This window comes from Heptranchias perlo, unplaced genomic scaffold (genome assembly GCF_035084215.1).
Source record: "Heptranchias perlo isolate sHepPer1 unplaced genomic scaffold, sHepPer1.hap1 HAP1_SCAFFOLD_143, whole genome shotgun sequence".
NCBI classification, from domain to species: domain Eukaryota; kingdom Metazoa; phylum Chordata; class Chondrichthyes; order Hexanchiformes; family Hexanchidae; genus Heptranchias; species Heptranchias perlo.
In genome coordinates, this window is record NW_027138678.1 from 547400 (window position 1) to 564100 (window position 16701).

The 16701-nt window shown below is 46.1% G+C and overlaps 1 protein-coding gene across 1 annotated transcript in view; it reads left to right on the forward strand.

Annotated features, from left to right (window-relative positions):
• Positions 1-4633: 4633 nt before the first annotated feature.
• Positions 4634-16701, forward strand: part of LOC137308901 (immunoglobulin superfamily member 1-like) — a 35016-nt gene continuing 22948 nt past the window's right edge. The window contains exon 1 of the mRNA XM_067977337.1: positions 4634-4753. Within this exon, the coding sequence (XP_067833438.1) occupies positions 4714-4753 (40 nt within the window). The 5' untranslated portion in view covers positions 4634-4713. The remainder of the gene's footprint in view (positions 4754-16701) is intronic.

Sequence of the window (16701 nt, forward strand, 5' to 3'; positions counted from 1 at the left end):
CCACACCTGCCTGACTCGCGGTCACACCCTCCTGTCCCTGGCCACTGAACGAATCCAAACTACTAACTAACCCAAGAGGTGTGACTGCATCCTGGATCAAAGTGTCCAGGTAACTCTCCCCCTCCTGGATACATCTTAATGTCTGCAGCTCAACAACTCTGAGCCGAAGTTCCTGGAGCTGCAGACACTACGGAACATTTAGATAAGCATAATTTAATAGGACAAAGTCAGCATGGCTTTATGAAGGGGAAGTCATGTCTGACAAATTTGCTTGAGTTCTTCGAGGATATAACGTATAGGGTGGATAAAGGGGAACCAGTGGACGTAGTGTATTTAGACTTCCAGAAGGCATTCGACAAGGTGCCACATAAAAGATTATTACTTAAGATAAAAAATCACGGGATTGGGGGTAATATTCTGGCATGGGTGGAGGATTGGTTATCTAACAGGAAGCAGAGAGTTGGGATAAATGGTTCATTTTCGGACTGGCAACCAGTAACCAGTGGTGTTCCACAGGGGTCGGTGCTGGGTCCCCAACTCTTTACAATCTATATTAACGATTTGGAGGAGGGGACCGAGTGCAACATATCAAAATTTGCAGATGATACAAAGATGGGAGGGAAAGTAGAGAGTGAGGAGGACATAAAAAACCTGCAAGGGGATATAGACAGGCTGGGTGAGTGGGCGGAGATTTGGCAGATGCAATATAATATTGGAAAATGTGAGGTTATGCACTTTGGCAGGAAAAATCAGAGAGCAAGTTATTTTCTTAATGGCGAGAGACTGGAAAGTACTGCAGTACAAAGGGATCTGGGGGTCCTAGTGCAAGAAAATCAAAAAGTTGGTATGCAGGTGCAGCAGGTGATCAAGAAAGCCAACGGAATGTTGGCTTTTATTGCTCGGGGGATAGAATATAAAAACAGGGAGGTATTGCTGCAGTTATATAAGGTATTGGTGAGACCGCACCTGGAATACTGCATACAGTTTTGGTCTCCATACTTAAGAAAAGACATACTTGCTCTCGAGGCAGTACAAAGAAGGTTCACTCGGTTAATCCCGGGGATGAGGGGGCGGACATATGAGGAGAGGTTGAGTAGATTGGGACTCTACTCATTGGAGTTCAGAAGAATGAGAGACGATCTTATTGAAACATATAAGATTGTGAAGGGTCTTGATCGGGTGGATGCGGTAAGGATGTTCCCAAGGATGGGTGAAACTAGAACTAGGGGGCATAATCTTAGAATAAGGGGCTGCTCTTTCAAAACTGAGATGAGGAGAAACTTCTTCACTCAGAGGGTGGTAGGTCTGTGGAATTTGCTGCCCCAGGAAGCTGTGGAAGCTACATCATTAGATAAATTTAAAACAGAAATAGACAGTTTCCTAGAAGTAAAGGGAATTAGGGGTTATGGGGAGCGGGCAGGAAATTGGACATGAAGCTGAGTTCGGATCGGTCAATGCCCTGTGGGTGGCGGAGAGGGCCCAGGGGCTATGTGGCCGGGTCCTGCTCCGACTTCTTGTGTTCTTTAGATTTGTGGTTGGGATCAGATCAGCCATGATCTTATTGAATGGCGGAGCAGGCTCGAGGGGCCGATTGGCCTACTCCTGCTCCAATTTCTTATGTTCTTATGTTCTTATGTGGTTACTCGGAATCTAGGGGGTCTCCACCAACTCGCACATGCTGCAGTTATGACCCATCACCTGTCCTGCCATTATTTAATTAGTTTTTAAGTTTTTTTTATTCAATCGGTTATTTCTAGTTTTATTAATCTAGTAAATAATCTAGTATAAGTTATTAATTTAATAAAGTAATTGCAGTTTTGTTCTCCAAACTCTTAATTTAATTTAACCCGCTGCCCTAACAGAGACGAGCAAGAAGTTGTAATACCAACCAGCCAATCACCTACCTGCTGTTCCGTGAAGTCTGTCCTTGGTTTTTCCGCTGCTCCAGGGGAGTTTAGGCCTTGGAGATTCCCACTGTTCCAGGTTATGATCAACCATGACAACCAGATCAACCATGACAATAGTTAAGATAAGGTGTACGGTTACATAGTGGTTATGTTACTGGACTAGTAATCCGTGAGACGAGGAATTCAAATCCTGCCACTAGCAGCTGGGGAATTTAAATTCAATTAATTAAATAAAATCTGGAATTTACAAAACCTGGTATCAGTAATAGTGACCATGAAACCACTGGATTGCAGTAAAAAAAATCTGGTGCATTAATCTCCTTCAGGAAAGGAAACCTGCCGTCCTTACACAGTCTGGGCCTGCATGTGACTTGAGACCCACAGCAATGTGGTCGATTCTTAACTGCCGTCTGAAATAACGTAGCATGCCACTCAGTTGTCAAGAAGGTAACTCAGCACCACCTTCTCAAGGGCAATTAGGGATGGGCAATAAATGCCGGCCTCGCCAGCGACGCCCACATTCCATGAATGAGTGTAAAAAAACATACATTGCGAAATTTAACAATTGAAATATCACATATGGATAGACAACTTTCACTCCAAAAGGAAACGGTGGAAGATTGTCTGTCACAGCATATAGGGCCAGAATTGACTGTAGCCAGCAAAAGAACAGCGCAGAAATTCCTTGAGACTTTGCGCTCCAAGTGGCTGCCTGTGGGAGATCGAGATGGCGAGTTGCCCTCCGCAGCGCACCTGGGACCTGTGTGAGCAGACGAGACACAGTAATGGGGGGTTAAATCAGCTAAGCCTCTGAACAGGGTTGATTCGCATGGAAATACCTGTGGGAATAGAAGTCATGCCCGGAAACAGGCTTCATCCATTTAAAAATAGTATCGTGGAAGTCATTGCAAACATGTTTTCATATAAAAAGCCAAAGAAATAATGGAATTAAATTAAGGAGAAAGTAAATGATCAAAAATTATTGAAATGAGGAGTAATATGAGACTCCACATTCTTAAAATTTACTGTTTAGTTGTTTGGCAGTCAGAAAAAGTTATTGAGCTTTTGAAAACTTGGTTGAGACACGGTGCAATTTTTTAGCGTGCCTTTTGGTGGCGGACTCAGTTACTTTCCAGCGAGGTGGATGAGCAAGATTGCGATTTTTCAATGATTGCTGCGTGGGATGGCCCTTTAATTCGACGTGGGCGGGATCGCAAAATGGGCGTTATCGCTCCTGCCGCCAGTGATACCACCTCCCGCCCCGCCGGATATTCAGTCGGTAGGTTCGATACCGCCCATTTTGCGCCGCTGCCCAAGCCGAATTTCATCCCTTACGTGATTCGAAGCATGCATCGTATTAACCTGACACCTCCTGCTTATTATCAATTCCCCCCGTGGAATCCCAATGATCTAATTTAAAGCATGTGTTAGCCTCTATCAGGGAGAATACTGACTCCCCAAAGCCTTTCCACCATCTACAAGGCACAAGTCAGGAGTGTGATGGAATACTCTCCACTTGCCTGGATGAGTGCAGCTCCAACAACACTCAAGAAGCTCGACACCATCCAGGACAAAGCAGCCCGCTTGATTGGCACCCCATCCACCACCCTAAACATTCACTCCCTTCACCACCGGCGCACCGTGGCTGCAGTGTGGACCATCCACAGGATGCACTGCAGCAACTCGCCAAGGCTTCTTCGACAGCACCTCCCAAACCCGCGACCTCTACCACCTAGAAGGACAAGGGCAGCAGGCACATGGGGACAACACCACCTGCACGTTCCCCTCCGAGTCACACACCATCCCGACTTGGAAATATATCGGCCGTTCCTTCATCGTCGCTGGGTCAAAATCCTGGAACTCCCTTCCTAACAGCACTGTGGGAGAACCTTCACCACACGGACTGCAGCGGTTCAAGAAGGCGGCTCACCACCACCTTCTCAAGGGGCAATTAGGGATGGGCAATAAATGCCGGCCTCGCCAGCGACGCCCACATCCCATGAACGAATAAAAAAAACACTATGTTACCGTGCCCAGTGTTGCCAGCGCTCCCCAGTGTTGCAATATTCCCCATCGCCTCTGGCAACTTGACACATTGTTTTTGCAGGACCAACGCAAAGCAAATGACAAAGCATTTCCTGCCAAAACAGAATTAACTGTTACTGCCCTCCGCGAAAAGGGCGGTCCGGTCTCCCCTCTTGCAGCTGTTATATCAACAATATGGTTGCTTGCGAGCTGGGAAGACGTACGGCCGCTTCCATCACTCGATGATTCATGAAACAGGTGACTCACTTCTCCAAACTAGCTCCAATTGGCTTTGCTCCAAACTCAGCATGCCCGCAAGTTCGCAGTGGTCTGGAAGAGGGACCAGCGACAATCAAAGGCTAATCATAGGGCAGAGTGGGGGGGGAAAAAAACTGGTCAAGAGATACATATAATGGCACAAGAGGCAATGGAAATCTCACATGCTACCAAAGAGCGTGGCCCTGCTTCGTCATGGATTGTACGCCCTGCCAACAACACGTCCTTGTGTAACTTGCCTTTCCTAGAATCATAAAGTCTTGCTCAAAACAACTCGCTGTCTGTAAAAAAAAAGTCTCGCTGACAATGCACGTTTATCATGCACGAGCTTCCTGTTTGAGCGATGTGCTCGCCAAATATGGATATTTTGCCCAACAGTGTCTGACCAAATACTTCCGTTATAGTTCTCAGAGCTGGTTAGGGTTTCATTGTTCCTGAAACTCAGTCCGCATATGCAAGCTTGCAGTGAACTCACGTTTTGCTAACTTTCCCTTCTCGCACTCCCATGACCAAGATGACCCGGGCAGCCTTTGTACTTTTTATGGGTGAGTACTTGTTTTAACACCGCTGTGAGTGAAGCTGCACAATTTGAAAGTCTCTCTGTTGAAAATGTGTGAGGCGCTCCACCTCGCAATGAGATGATTTGGGCAGGTGACCTGTCTCTGATCTGTGCATATTTTGTAAATGTAAGGAATCTTACAACACCAGGTTATAGTCCAACAAATTTATTTTAAAATCACAAGCTTTCGGAGATTATCTCCTTCGTCAGATGATTGAATGAAAAGGTTCTCAAATCGCATATCTTATACGATGTTGGGACAGCATCACACCAATCAAAAGGTGTCGTTGTTATTCAAACAGGCCAGTCACGGAGAACAGAACGTCCCAGTACACTCGATATACATTGTGTCTTTTACACAGGCAAGCAGAAAGAAACTTAAAATGGCAGAGAGAGAGAGAGAATTTTAAAAAACATATAAATTTTTTCCCCTTTTTTGCTGGTGGGGTTACGTGTAGCGTGACATGAACCCAAGATCCCGGTTGAGGCCGTCCTCATGGGTGCGGAACTTGGCTATCAACTTCTGCTCGACGATTTTGCGTTGTCGTGTGTCTCGAAGGCCGCCTTGGAGAACGCTTACCCGAAGATCGGTGGCTGAATGTCCTTGACTGCTAAAGTGTTCCCCGACTGGGAGGGAACCCTCCTGTTTGGCGATTGTTGCGCGGTGTCCGTTCATCCGTTGTCGCAGTGTCTGCATGGTCTCGCCAATGTACCATGCTCCGGGGCATCCTTTCCTGCAACGTATGAGGTAAACAACGTTGGCCGAGTCACAGGAGTATGAACCATGTACCTGGTGGGTGGTGTCCTCTCGTGTGATGGTGGTATCCGTGTCGATGATCTGGCATGTCTTGCAGAGGTTACCGTGGCAGGGTTGTGTGGTGTCGTGGACGCTGTTCTCATGAAAACTGGGTAACTTGCTGCGAACGATGGTCTGTTTGAGGTTGGGTGGCTGTTTAAAGGCGAGCAGTGGAGGCGTGGGGATGGCCTTAGCGAGGTGTTCGTCGTCATCGATGACATGTTGAAGGCTGCGGAGAACATGGTGTAGTTTCTCCGCTCCAGGGAAGTACTGGACGACGAAGGGTACTCTGTTGGTTGCGTCCCGTGTTTGTCTTCTGAGGAGGTCTATGCGATTCTTCGCTGTGGCCCGTCGGAACTGTCGATCGACAAGTCGAGCGTCATATCCCGTTCTTACGAGGGCGTCTTTCAGCGTCTGTAGGTGTCCATCGCGTTCCTCCTCGTCTGAGCAGATCCTGTGTATTCGTAGGGCCTGTCCATAGGGGATGGCCTCTTTGACGTGGTTGGGGTGGAAGCTGGAAAAGTGGAGCATCGTGAGGTTGTCCGTGGGCTTGCGGTAGAGTGAGGTGCTGAGGTGCCCGTCTTTGATGGAGATTTGTGTGTCCAAGAAAGAAACCGATTCTGAGGAGTAGTCCATGGTGAGTTTGATGGTGGGATGGAACTTGTTGATGTTATCGTGTAGTCTCTTCAGTGATTCTTCGCCGTGGGTCCATAGAAAGAAAATGTCGTCGATGTATCTGGTGTATAGCGTTGGTTGGAGGTCCTGTGCAGTGAAGAAGTCCTGCTCGAACTTGTGCATGAAAATGTTGCGTATTGGGGTGCGAATTTGGTCCCCATGGCTGTTCCGTGTGTTTGGGTAAAGAACTGGTTATTGAAGGTGAAGACATTGTGATCCAGGATGAAGCGGATGAGTTGTAGGATGGCGTCTGGAGATTGGCTGTTGTTGGTGTTGAGTACTGAGGCTGTTGCAGCGATGCCGTCATCGTGGGGGATACTGGTGTAGAGTGCCGAGACGTCCATCGTGGTGAGAAGTGTTCCTGGTTCAACTGGTCCGTGGGTACTGAGTTTTTGTAGGAAGTCTGTAGTGTCGCGACAGAAGCTGGGGGTTCCCTGTACAATGGGTTTCAGGATGCCCTCGATGTATCCAGAGAGGTTCTCACACAGGGTTCCGTTGCCTGATACGATAGGACGTCCGGGTGTGTTGGCTTTGTGTATCTTTGGGAGGCAGTAGAAGTCTCCCACACGGGGAGTACGTGGAATGAGAGTGCGTAGGATGCTTTGAAGGTCTGGATCGAAGGTCTTGATCAGTTTGTTGAGCTGGTGGGTGTGTTCTTTGGTCGGATCTGCGGGTAACCGTCTGTAGTGTTCCTGGTTGTCCAGTTGTCGGTATGCTTCTTTGCAATAGTCCGTTCTGTTCTGTATGACAATGGCTCCTCCTTTGTCCGCTGGTTTGATGACGATGTTTCGGTTGGTCTTGAGAGCGTTGATGGCGTTGCGTTGTGCTCGGGTGACATTCTGGACTGTCTTCTGAGTGCGCCTGATGAATCTGGCATTGACGCATTTCCTGACAGCTTGGGCATACATGTCAAGCTGAGGGTAGCGACCCTCCGGAGGAGTCCAGTTTGACTCTTTCCTCTTCGGTTGCTGTACCGTGGATCCCTCTGTCTGCTGTTCTGGATCATTGATTGTCTCATTGGGTTCACTGTTGAAATCTTGGGGTTTGTGGTAAAATTCCCGGAGCCTCATTCTCCTGATGAATTCCTCTGTGTCCGCCGCGAGACCGATGCGGTCCATTTTGGTGGTGGGGCAGAAATTGAGCCCTCGGCTGAGAACCTCGATTTCGTCTGGTTGAAGGGTGTGGTCGGACAAATTGATGATAGACTTCCCTGTGGTTGTAACCGTGGTACCGGGGGAGGCTTGGTCGTTGCTGGTGGTGATGCCGAGTTTCTCAAGCTTCCTGCTCTTGGTTTTCATGTAGGCAGTGTAGTTCCGTTGCCTCGTCTGTTTGGCGGTATATCGTAGCTGGTCTGCTGTGTCCTGAGTACAGGTTGAGAGTATGGACTCTATCTTGGTTTCGAGGTTGTGGCGTCTGCTGTAGAGTTGGTGTATGAGATGGTTGCAGAGTGTGCGAGAGGTATGGCGGCAGAGTCTCTCAGCGTAATCCGAGTTGTATGTGGACTTGAGTGGGTTCTTGATCTGTAGTCCTTTCGGGATCTTGTCTGCTTTCTTGCAGCTCTGTAAAAACTTGATGTCTGTGTCGATATGCGCGATCTTCATGGAGATCCTTAACACTGTGAGCCGGCAGTTTGTGGTGTCGATAGTAGCCATGATGTGGAGATGCCGGTGATGGACTGGGGTGGACAAATGTAAGGAATCTTACAACACCAGGTTATAGTCCAACAAATTTATTTTAAAATCACAAGCTTTCGGAGATTATCTCCTTCGTCAGATGATTGAATGAAAAGGTTCTCAAATCGCATATCTTATACGATGTTGGGACAGCATCACACCAATCAAAAGGTGTCGTTGTTATTCAAACAGGCCAGTCACGGAGAACAGAACGTCCCAGTACACTCGATATACATTGTGTCTTTTACACAGGCAAGCAGAAAGAAACTTAAAATGGCAGAGAGAGAGAGAGAATTTTAAAAAACATATAAATTTTTTCCCCCTTTTTGCTGGTGGGGTTACGTGTAGCGTGACATGAACCCAAGATCCCGGTTGAGGCCGTCCTCATGGGTGCGGAACTTGGCTATCAACTTCTGCTCGACGATTTTGCGTTGTCGTGTGTCTCGAAGGCCGCCTTGGAGAACGCTTACCCGAAGATCGGTGGCTGAATGTCCTTGACTGCTAAAGTGTTCCCCGACTGGGAGGGAACCCTCCTGTTTGGCGATTGTTGCGCGGTGTCCGTTCATCCGTTGTCGCAGCGTCTGCATGGTCTCGCCAATGTACCATGCTCCGGGGCATCCTTTCCTGCAACGTATGAGGTAAACAACGTTGGCCGAGTCACAGGAGTATGAACCATGTACCTGGTGGGTGGTGTCCTCTCGTGTGATGGTGGTATCTGTGTCGATGATCTGGCATGTCTTGCAGAGGTTGCCGTGGCAGGGTTGTGTGGTGTCGTGGACGCTGTTCTCATGAAAACAGCCACCCAACCTCAAACAGACCATCGTTCGCAGCAAGTTACCCAGTTTTCATGAGAACAGCGTCCACGACACCACACAACCCTGCCACGGTAACCTCTGCAAGACATGCCAGATCATCGACACGGATACCACCATCACACGAGAGGACACCACCCACCAGGTACATGGTTCATACTCCTGTGACTCGGCCAACGTTGTTTACCTCATACGTTGCAGGAAAGGATGCCCCGGAGCATGGTACATTGGCGAGACCATGCAGACGCTGCGACAACGGATGAACGGACACCGCGCAACAATCGCCAAACAGGAGGGTTCCCTCCCAGTCGGGGAACACTTTAGCAGTCAAGGACATTCAGCCACCGATCTTCGGGTAAGCGTTCTCCAAGGCGGCCTTCGAGACACACGACAACGCAAAATCGTCGAGCAGAAGTTGATAGCCAAGTTCCGCACCCATGAGGACGGCCTCAACCGGGATCTTGGGTTCATGTCACGCTACACGTAACCCCACCAGCAAAAAGGGGGAAAAAATTTATATGTTTTTTAAAATTCTCTCTCTCTCTCTGCCATTTTAAGTTTCTTTCTGCTTGCCTGTGTAAAAGACACAATGTATATCGAGTGTACTGGGACGTTCTGTTCTCCGTGACTGGCCTGTTTGAATAACAACGACACCTTTTGATTGGTGTGATGCTGCCCCAACATCGTATAAGATATGCGATTTGAGAACCTTTTCATTCAATCATCTGACGAAGGAGATAATCTCCGAAAGCTTGTGATTTTAAAATAAATTTGTTGGACTATAACCTGGTGTTGTAAGATTCCTTACATTTGTCCACCCCAGTCCATCACCGGCATCTCCACATCATATTTTGTAAGGCGAAGTAACATCTCAGTACTAAGTGACTGCCTTTAAAGGGTTGGAGAGACAGTGGGGGTCAGATTCCACTTGGACCTGGAGGGTAAAGCGGGCGGTATCGCATCTCCCACCCCTTGTATGGGTCGCCCATTATAGAAAAACCCTCAATTGTCATTATAGAGAAATCGATTGATTGACTTGAATGGAAGTGAATTTTGGTTCCAAATAGACATCATGAAAATTTCGGTTGTAGCTTCCCGATTGCACCTCCACAGGAAATTCCACCCCATTTGTGGTCTTGTACGCCCCGGCCACAAATCGTAAAGGCGGGATTGGCTTAAATTACTGTCCCACATTACCCCCCTCCCCCGGCCAGATTCCTGCATCAAGTGGAATCAATTCCAGTAAATCGGAATTTACTGGATTCGGAAGTGCAATTTCAAAGTTTGCGGATTACGCCAAATTTGGGCGTGTAGTTAGTACTCAGCTATACTGCGACAAAATACAAGAAGACTTGCAGAATGGGGGGCGTGTCATTGACAAGTTAATTTCAATATAGATAAGGGTGAGGTGGTGCGTTCTGGTAAGAAGAACAAGGAGGCCACACATTCCTTGAAAAGTTAGAGTCTAAATGGGGTTGAGGATAAGATAAGCAAATGACAAAATTGAGGCAGAGACTTCTTTCCCCAGAGAGTGGTGAGAATGTGGAACTCACTCCCACAAGGAGTAGTTGAGGTGAACAGTGTAGATGGATTTAAGGGGAAGCTGGATAAACACATGAGGGAGAAAGGAAGAGAATGTCAAGCTGACAGGGCGAGATGAAGTAGGGAGGGAGGAGGCTCATGTGGAGCATAAACACCGGGATAGACCAGTTGGACCGAATGGCCTGTTCGTGCGCTGTAAATTCTATGCAATTCTTTGTTAAATGTGTTGGTTAAAATACAATAGAATAAAACTGGACCAAACAGTATGATGTGTTCGTGAATACATAATCTTCTTTAAGTAAGTCAATTAGGGGTTACGGGGAGCGGGCAGGAAATTGGACGTGAATTTAGATTTGAGGTTAGGATCAGATCAGCCATGATCTTATTGAATGGCGGAGCAGGCTCGAGGGGCCGATTGGCCTACTCCTGCTCCTATTTCTTATGTTCTTCTGTTCTTATGTTCAATCTTAACAAGTTAAATATAAAAACAGAACGGTAGGAATATAGGAACATAGGAATATATGAACAGAGATAGGCCATTCAGCCCCTCGTTCCTGTTCCTCCATTCAATTAGATCATGGCTAATTTATATCCTAACTCCATTGATGCGCCTTGACTCCATATCCCTTAATACCTTTGGCTAGCAAAAAGCTTTCGATCTCAGATCTAAAATTAATTGAGCTAGCAACTACTGCTTTTGTGGGGGAGAGTTCCACATTTCTAACACCCCTCTGTGTGGAGAAGTGTCTCCTAACTTCTCTCCTGAATGGCCTGGCTCTGATTTTAAGGTTCTGTCCCCTTGTCTTACACTCCCCCACCAGTGGAAATAGTCTCTCTCTATCTACCCTATCAATTCATTTCAAAATCCTGAAAGCCTCAATCAAACATCCTATAACCTGGATATTCGCGGGAATACAAGACTGGTGTATTTAATCTCTCCTCATAATCTAACCCTTGGAGCCCTGGTAACATTTGATGAATCTGTGCTGCACTCCTTCCAATGCCAGTAGATTCTTTCTAAGGTGCGGTGCCCAGAACTGTACACAGTACTCCAGATGTGGTCGAACGAGGGCTGTGTACAGCTGTAGCAAAACTTCCTCCCCTTTTATATTCTAACCCTCTAGATATAGAGACTGACATTCCATCAGCCTTTTTGATTGTATTTAGAGTTTTGCACAGATAAGCAAATGAAGAAATTCACCCTACAAGGTAATGAACAACATATAAGACACTGCAGCACCGCGTGATAAGATAAAATACAAAATGTTCCAAGCCAAAGGTTATCTCCGCCCACCAAACCATCCCTTTAAGGGGCCAAAGGATGGTTTCTATATGGGATGCTGACTTCCCAGATATTTGTTAATACATTCCTTTAAGAAGTGTTACATTCCATCCCCTAATACCAGCAAATATGCGACATCCACTGGTTCCCCTTTATCTACTATTTATTAGAATGATACCCGGACTTCAAGGGTTAAGTTACGAGGAGAGATTGCACAAATTGGGGTTGTATTCTCTAGAGTTTAGAAGGTCAAGGGGTGATCTGATCGAAGTTTATAAGATATTAAGGGGAACGGATAGGGTGGATAGAGAGAAACTATTTCCGCTGGTTGGGGATTCTAGGAGTAGGGGGCACAGTCTAAAAATTAGAGCCAGACCTTTCAGGAGCGAGATTAGAAAACATTTCTACACGCAAAGGGTGGTAGAAGTTTGGAACTCTCTTCCGCAAACGGCAATTGATACTAGCTCAATTGCTAAATTTAAATCTGAGATGGATAGCTTTTTGGCAACCAAAGGTATTAAGGGATATGGGCCAAAGGCAGGTATATGGAGTTAGATCACAGATCAGCCCATGATCTTATCAAATGGTGGAGCAGGCACGAGGGGCTGAATGGCCTACTCCTGCTCCTATGTTCCTACCCTGCTAGTTACACTCTCAAAAAACGCTAATAGAATTGGCTAACACGATTTCCATTTCATGAAACCGTGTTGACTCAGTCTAATCATATTATGAGTTCCCAAATGCCCTGTTACTACATCCTTAATGATATATTCTAGCATTTTACCTACTATTGATAGCAGACTAATTAGCCTATAGTTCCCCGTTTTCTCTCTCCCGCCTTGCTTGGATAGCGAAGTTACATTTGCTACCTCCCAATCTGTGGGGACCGTTCTAGAATCTAGGGAATTCTGGAAGATCACAACCAATGCACCCACTATCTCTGCAGTCACCTCTTTTAAAAGCCTACTTTGTTGGCCATCAGGTTAGTCCCATTAATTTCTCCAGTACTTTTTCTTTACTGATATTAATTACTTTAAGTTCCTCGCTCTCATTCGACCCTTGGTTCCCCATTATTTCTGGTATGATTTTTGTGTCTTCTACTATGAAGACAGATGCAAAATATTTGCTTAATGTCTCTGACATTTCCTCATTCCCCATTATAATTTCTCCTGTCTCAGCCTCTAATGGACCCACGTTTACTTTCGCTACTCTCTTCTTTTTTACATACTTGTAGAAGCTCTTACAATCTGTTTTTATATTTGTTGCTAGTTTACCCTCATATTCGATTGTTTCCCTCTTCATCAATTTCTCGGTCATCTTTTGCTGATTTCTGAAACCCTCCCAATACTCAGGCTTATTACTCTTTTGCCAACATTGTAAGCCCCTTCTTTTAATCTGATACTATCCTTAAGTTTTTTAGTTAGCCAGGGTTGGATCACTTTTTCCGTGCAGTTTTTTATTGCTCAAGGGGATGTATATTCGTTGAGAATTATGAATTATTTCTTTAAATGTTCACCATTGCTTATCTACCATCATATATTTTAATCTAATTTTCCAATCTACCTTAGCCACTCGGCCCTCATCCGTACATAATTGACTTTGTTTAAATTTAAGACACTAGTTTCGGACTTAACTACATCACTCTCAAACTCATTGTGAAATTCGATCATATTATGATCACTCTTCCCCAGTGGATCCTTAACTATAAGATTACTAATTAACCCGGCCTCATTACACAATACTAGATCTAAAATAGCCTGTTCCCTGGTTGTTTCCTCGACATATTGTTCTGGAAAATTATCTCGAACGCATTCGATGAACTCGTCCTCCAAACTACTTTTGCCAATTTGGTTTGCCCAGTCCATATAAAGATTAACGTCCCCCATGATTATTGCATTACCCTTGTTAAATCCTTCCCTAATTTCCTGATCTATACTCTGTCCAACACTATAACCATTGACAGGGGGCCTGTAAACTACTCCCACTAGTGTTTTCTGCTCCTTGTTATTTACTAGCTTTATCCTTTCTGATTCTACATTTTGAGTTTCTGAGTTAAGATCCTTTCTCACTGCTGCCTTTATCTCATCCTTTAATATCAGGGCCATGCACACACCGCCCCCGCCTTCTTTTCCATTTTGCCCATCCTTTCTAATAGTCAAGTACCCTGGAATATTTAGTTCCCAACCTTGGTCACCCTGCAACCATGTCTTATTAATGACTACTAGATCAAAAGCATTTTCTCTATTTGTGCCATTAATTTATCTATCTTGTTACGAATGCTTCGTGCATTCAGAAATAAGGCTTTTAATTTTAACTTCTTACTTTATTTTCCCTGAAGTGACCTTAGTCACTAATGCCCTGGTACCTTTGTTAAACTCTCTGTCCCTTCCTGACAGGCATTGCTTGCTTTTATCCAAATTGCTACTTTGCTCTTCGGCCTTGACTCATCTTTTTCGACTTAGACATTTAACATGACCCGAACCCTTCCCCTTCCCCTTCATCTCCTTTACTGGTTTAAAGCCCGATCCACCGCCCGAATGACTCAATTCGCCAGGACACTGGTCCCAGCCTGGTTTAAGTGAAGCCCGTCCCAACAGAGCAGCTCCATCTTTCCCAGTACTGGTGTCAGTGCTAATGACAACCATCTAATGTTTGTCACTGTGTTAATTTGCGAGTGGATAACCTCACATTTATCCACGTTATACTGCATCTGCCATGTTCTTGCCCACTCACCCAACTTGTCTAGAAGCAGCTCTGGTAGGTCCAATCATAGATGCTTTAGGAGTAACAGTAGTCAGTTGCTATGCACCAGAAGCACCTCTGATAGGAGCAATCAGATTTGTGTCTTGTGCATTAGTAATTTGTTACTATGGACCAAAAACCCGCTCTGATAGGTCCAATCAGATTTGTGTCCCTCTCTTTGCGTGCGTCTCTCTGTGTGTCTCTCTCTGCCTCTCTTTCTCTGTGTATGTGTGTGCGTGTGTATGTTTGTGTGTGTCTCTCTCTCCGTGTCTCTCTCACTCTGTGTCTCTCTCTGAGTGTTTCTCTGTCTCTGTGTGTCTCGCTCTATCTCTCTATGTGTGTCTCTGTCTCTCTCTGGGTCTGTGTGTGTGTCTCTCTCTCTGTAGGTCTCTCTCCGTATGTCTCTCTCTCTCTCTCTCTGTCGCTGTCTCTGTCTCTCTCTCTCTCCGTCTCTCTCTCTCTCTGTTTCTCTCTCTCTCTCTCTGCCTTTCTGTCTCTGTGTCTGTGTGTGCGTCTCTCTCTCGGTATCTCTTTCACTCTGTGTCTCTATCACTGTGTCTCTGTCTCTGTGTGTCTCGCTTTGTCCCTCTCTGTCTCTCTCTCTCTCTGTGCATAGTGCTCCAAGTGTGGTCTAACCAAGGTATATGGAGACCAGAACTGTACACAGTGCTCCAAGTGTGATCTAACCAAGGCATATGGAGTCCAGAACTGTGCACAGTGCTCCAAATGTGGTCTAACCAAGGTATATGGAGACCAGAACTGTGCACAGTGCTCCAAGTGTGGTCTAACCAAGGTATATGGAGTCCAGAACTGTGCACAGTGCTCCAAGTGTGGTCTAACCAAAGTATATGGAGACCAGAACTGTGCACAGTGCTCCAAGTGTTGTCTAACGAGGGTATATGGAGACCAGAACTGTGCACAGCGCTCCAAGTGTTGTTCAACTAAGGTATATGGAGACCAGAACGGTGCACAGCACTGCAAGTGTTGTCTAACTAAAGTATATGGAGGCCAGAACTGTGCACAGTGATCCAAATGTGGTCTAACCAAAGTATGGAGTCCAGAACTTCGCACATTACTCCAAGTGTGGTCTAACCAAGGTATATGGAGACCAGAACTGTGCAAAGTACTCCAAGTGTGGTCTAACCAAGGGATATGGAGACCAGGACTGTACACAGTACTCCAAGTGTGGTCTAACCAAGGTGTATGGAGACCAGAACTGTGCACAGTGCTCCAAGTGTGGTCTAACCAAGTGATATGGAGACCAGAACTGTGCACTGTGCTCCAAGTGTGGTCTAACCAAGGTCTCTCGAGAACAGAACTTTGCACAGTGCTCCAAGTGTGGTTAATAACAGTTCAACATAACTGCTCTGGTTTTCAATTCTATCGGTCTAGAAATGAACCCCTGTGCTTGATCTCCTTCTTTTATGTCCTTATTAACCTTTTACTTTTACGCAATAGTTATTCGTTAATATGCACCAAAAGCAGCTTTTGGAAATCAGCAGGATTCAAAGATTGGGCGCCGGTGAGATCACCGCAAAATGCTCCTCCTCTGGTTATCAGAGGCTGCATCAGTTAAAGTGAAAATAGAGTTGGGTGCAAAACGGGCGGCTGTTCCTTTAACCGTCCTTTCCCCACCCAGCTGAATATTGGCACGGGACACATAACAGGCGGCAGACGCGTTACCGCCCGTTTTTTCCTCTCTGGCGGTCGAAATGCGCCCACCACTACTCTGATCCACTTCAGCATTATTGCCCGTCTGGTTCAGACATGTTTTCTCGATGGCTTGAATCCACTTCATTAATGGCAGTTGATGCCTACACATCTGTATTTGCATCAGCCGATATCTCCACCACTGGCAAGGCTCAACTAACAAAGAACTCCAGGCATATTGCTGAAGGCGGATTTCTACACCTCTGTCTATCTGCTCTCCTGCACTAAGTTCTCATCATTTCCATTCTCTTTCTCTCGCTGTGATGGAGAGAGTTGCAGCTGTCTTGAGGCCAATGTGACAGACTTTCTCCGGTCACAGCTTTCAGTTCTACACTCCTCCCACCAGATATCTGATTACAGTTTGCAGTGTTAGCTCCATCATCAGATGGCAATGTTTGGCTTTTCGTTTATTTGCTGTCTTTCACAACTAATTTCACTTCACTTCCTGCTACTCAGCTTTCGAAAACAATCATTCTTTCCTGGGTTATATCCATAAGACCGCTCGTTTACAATGCGCCTTTCGTGAGCTCAAGGTGTCACAGACCAGTTGACAGCCAAAGCAGCGCAGCCGCTGCTGTAACGCAGGAAATTCGACAGCCAATATGTGCACAGCAGGATCCCACAAGCACCAACGTGACACACGGCCGGATAATCTGGTTTTAGTGATATTGTTTGAGGGATAGATGTTGGCCAGGGCAGAAG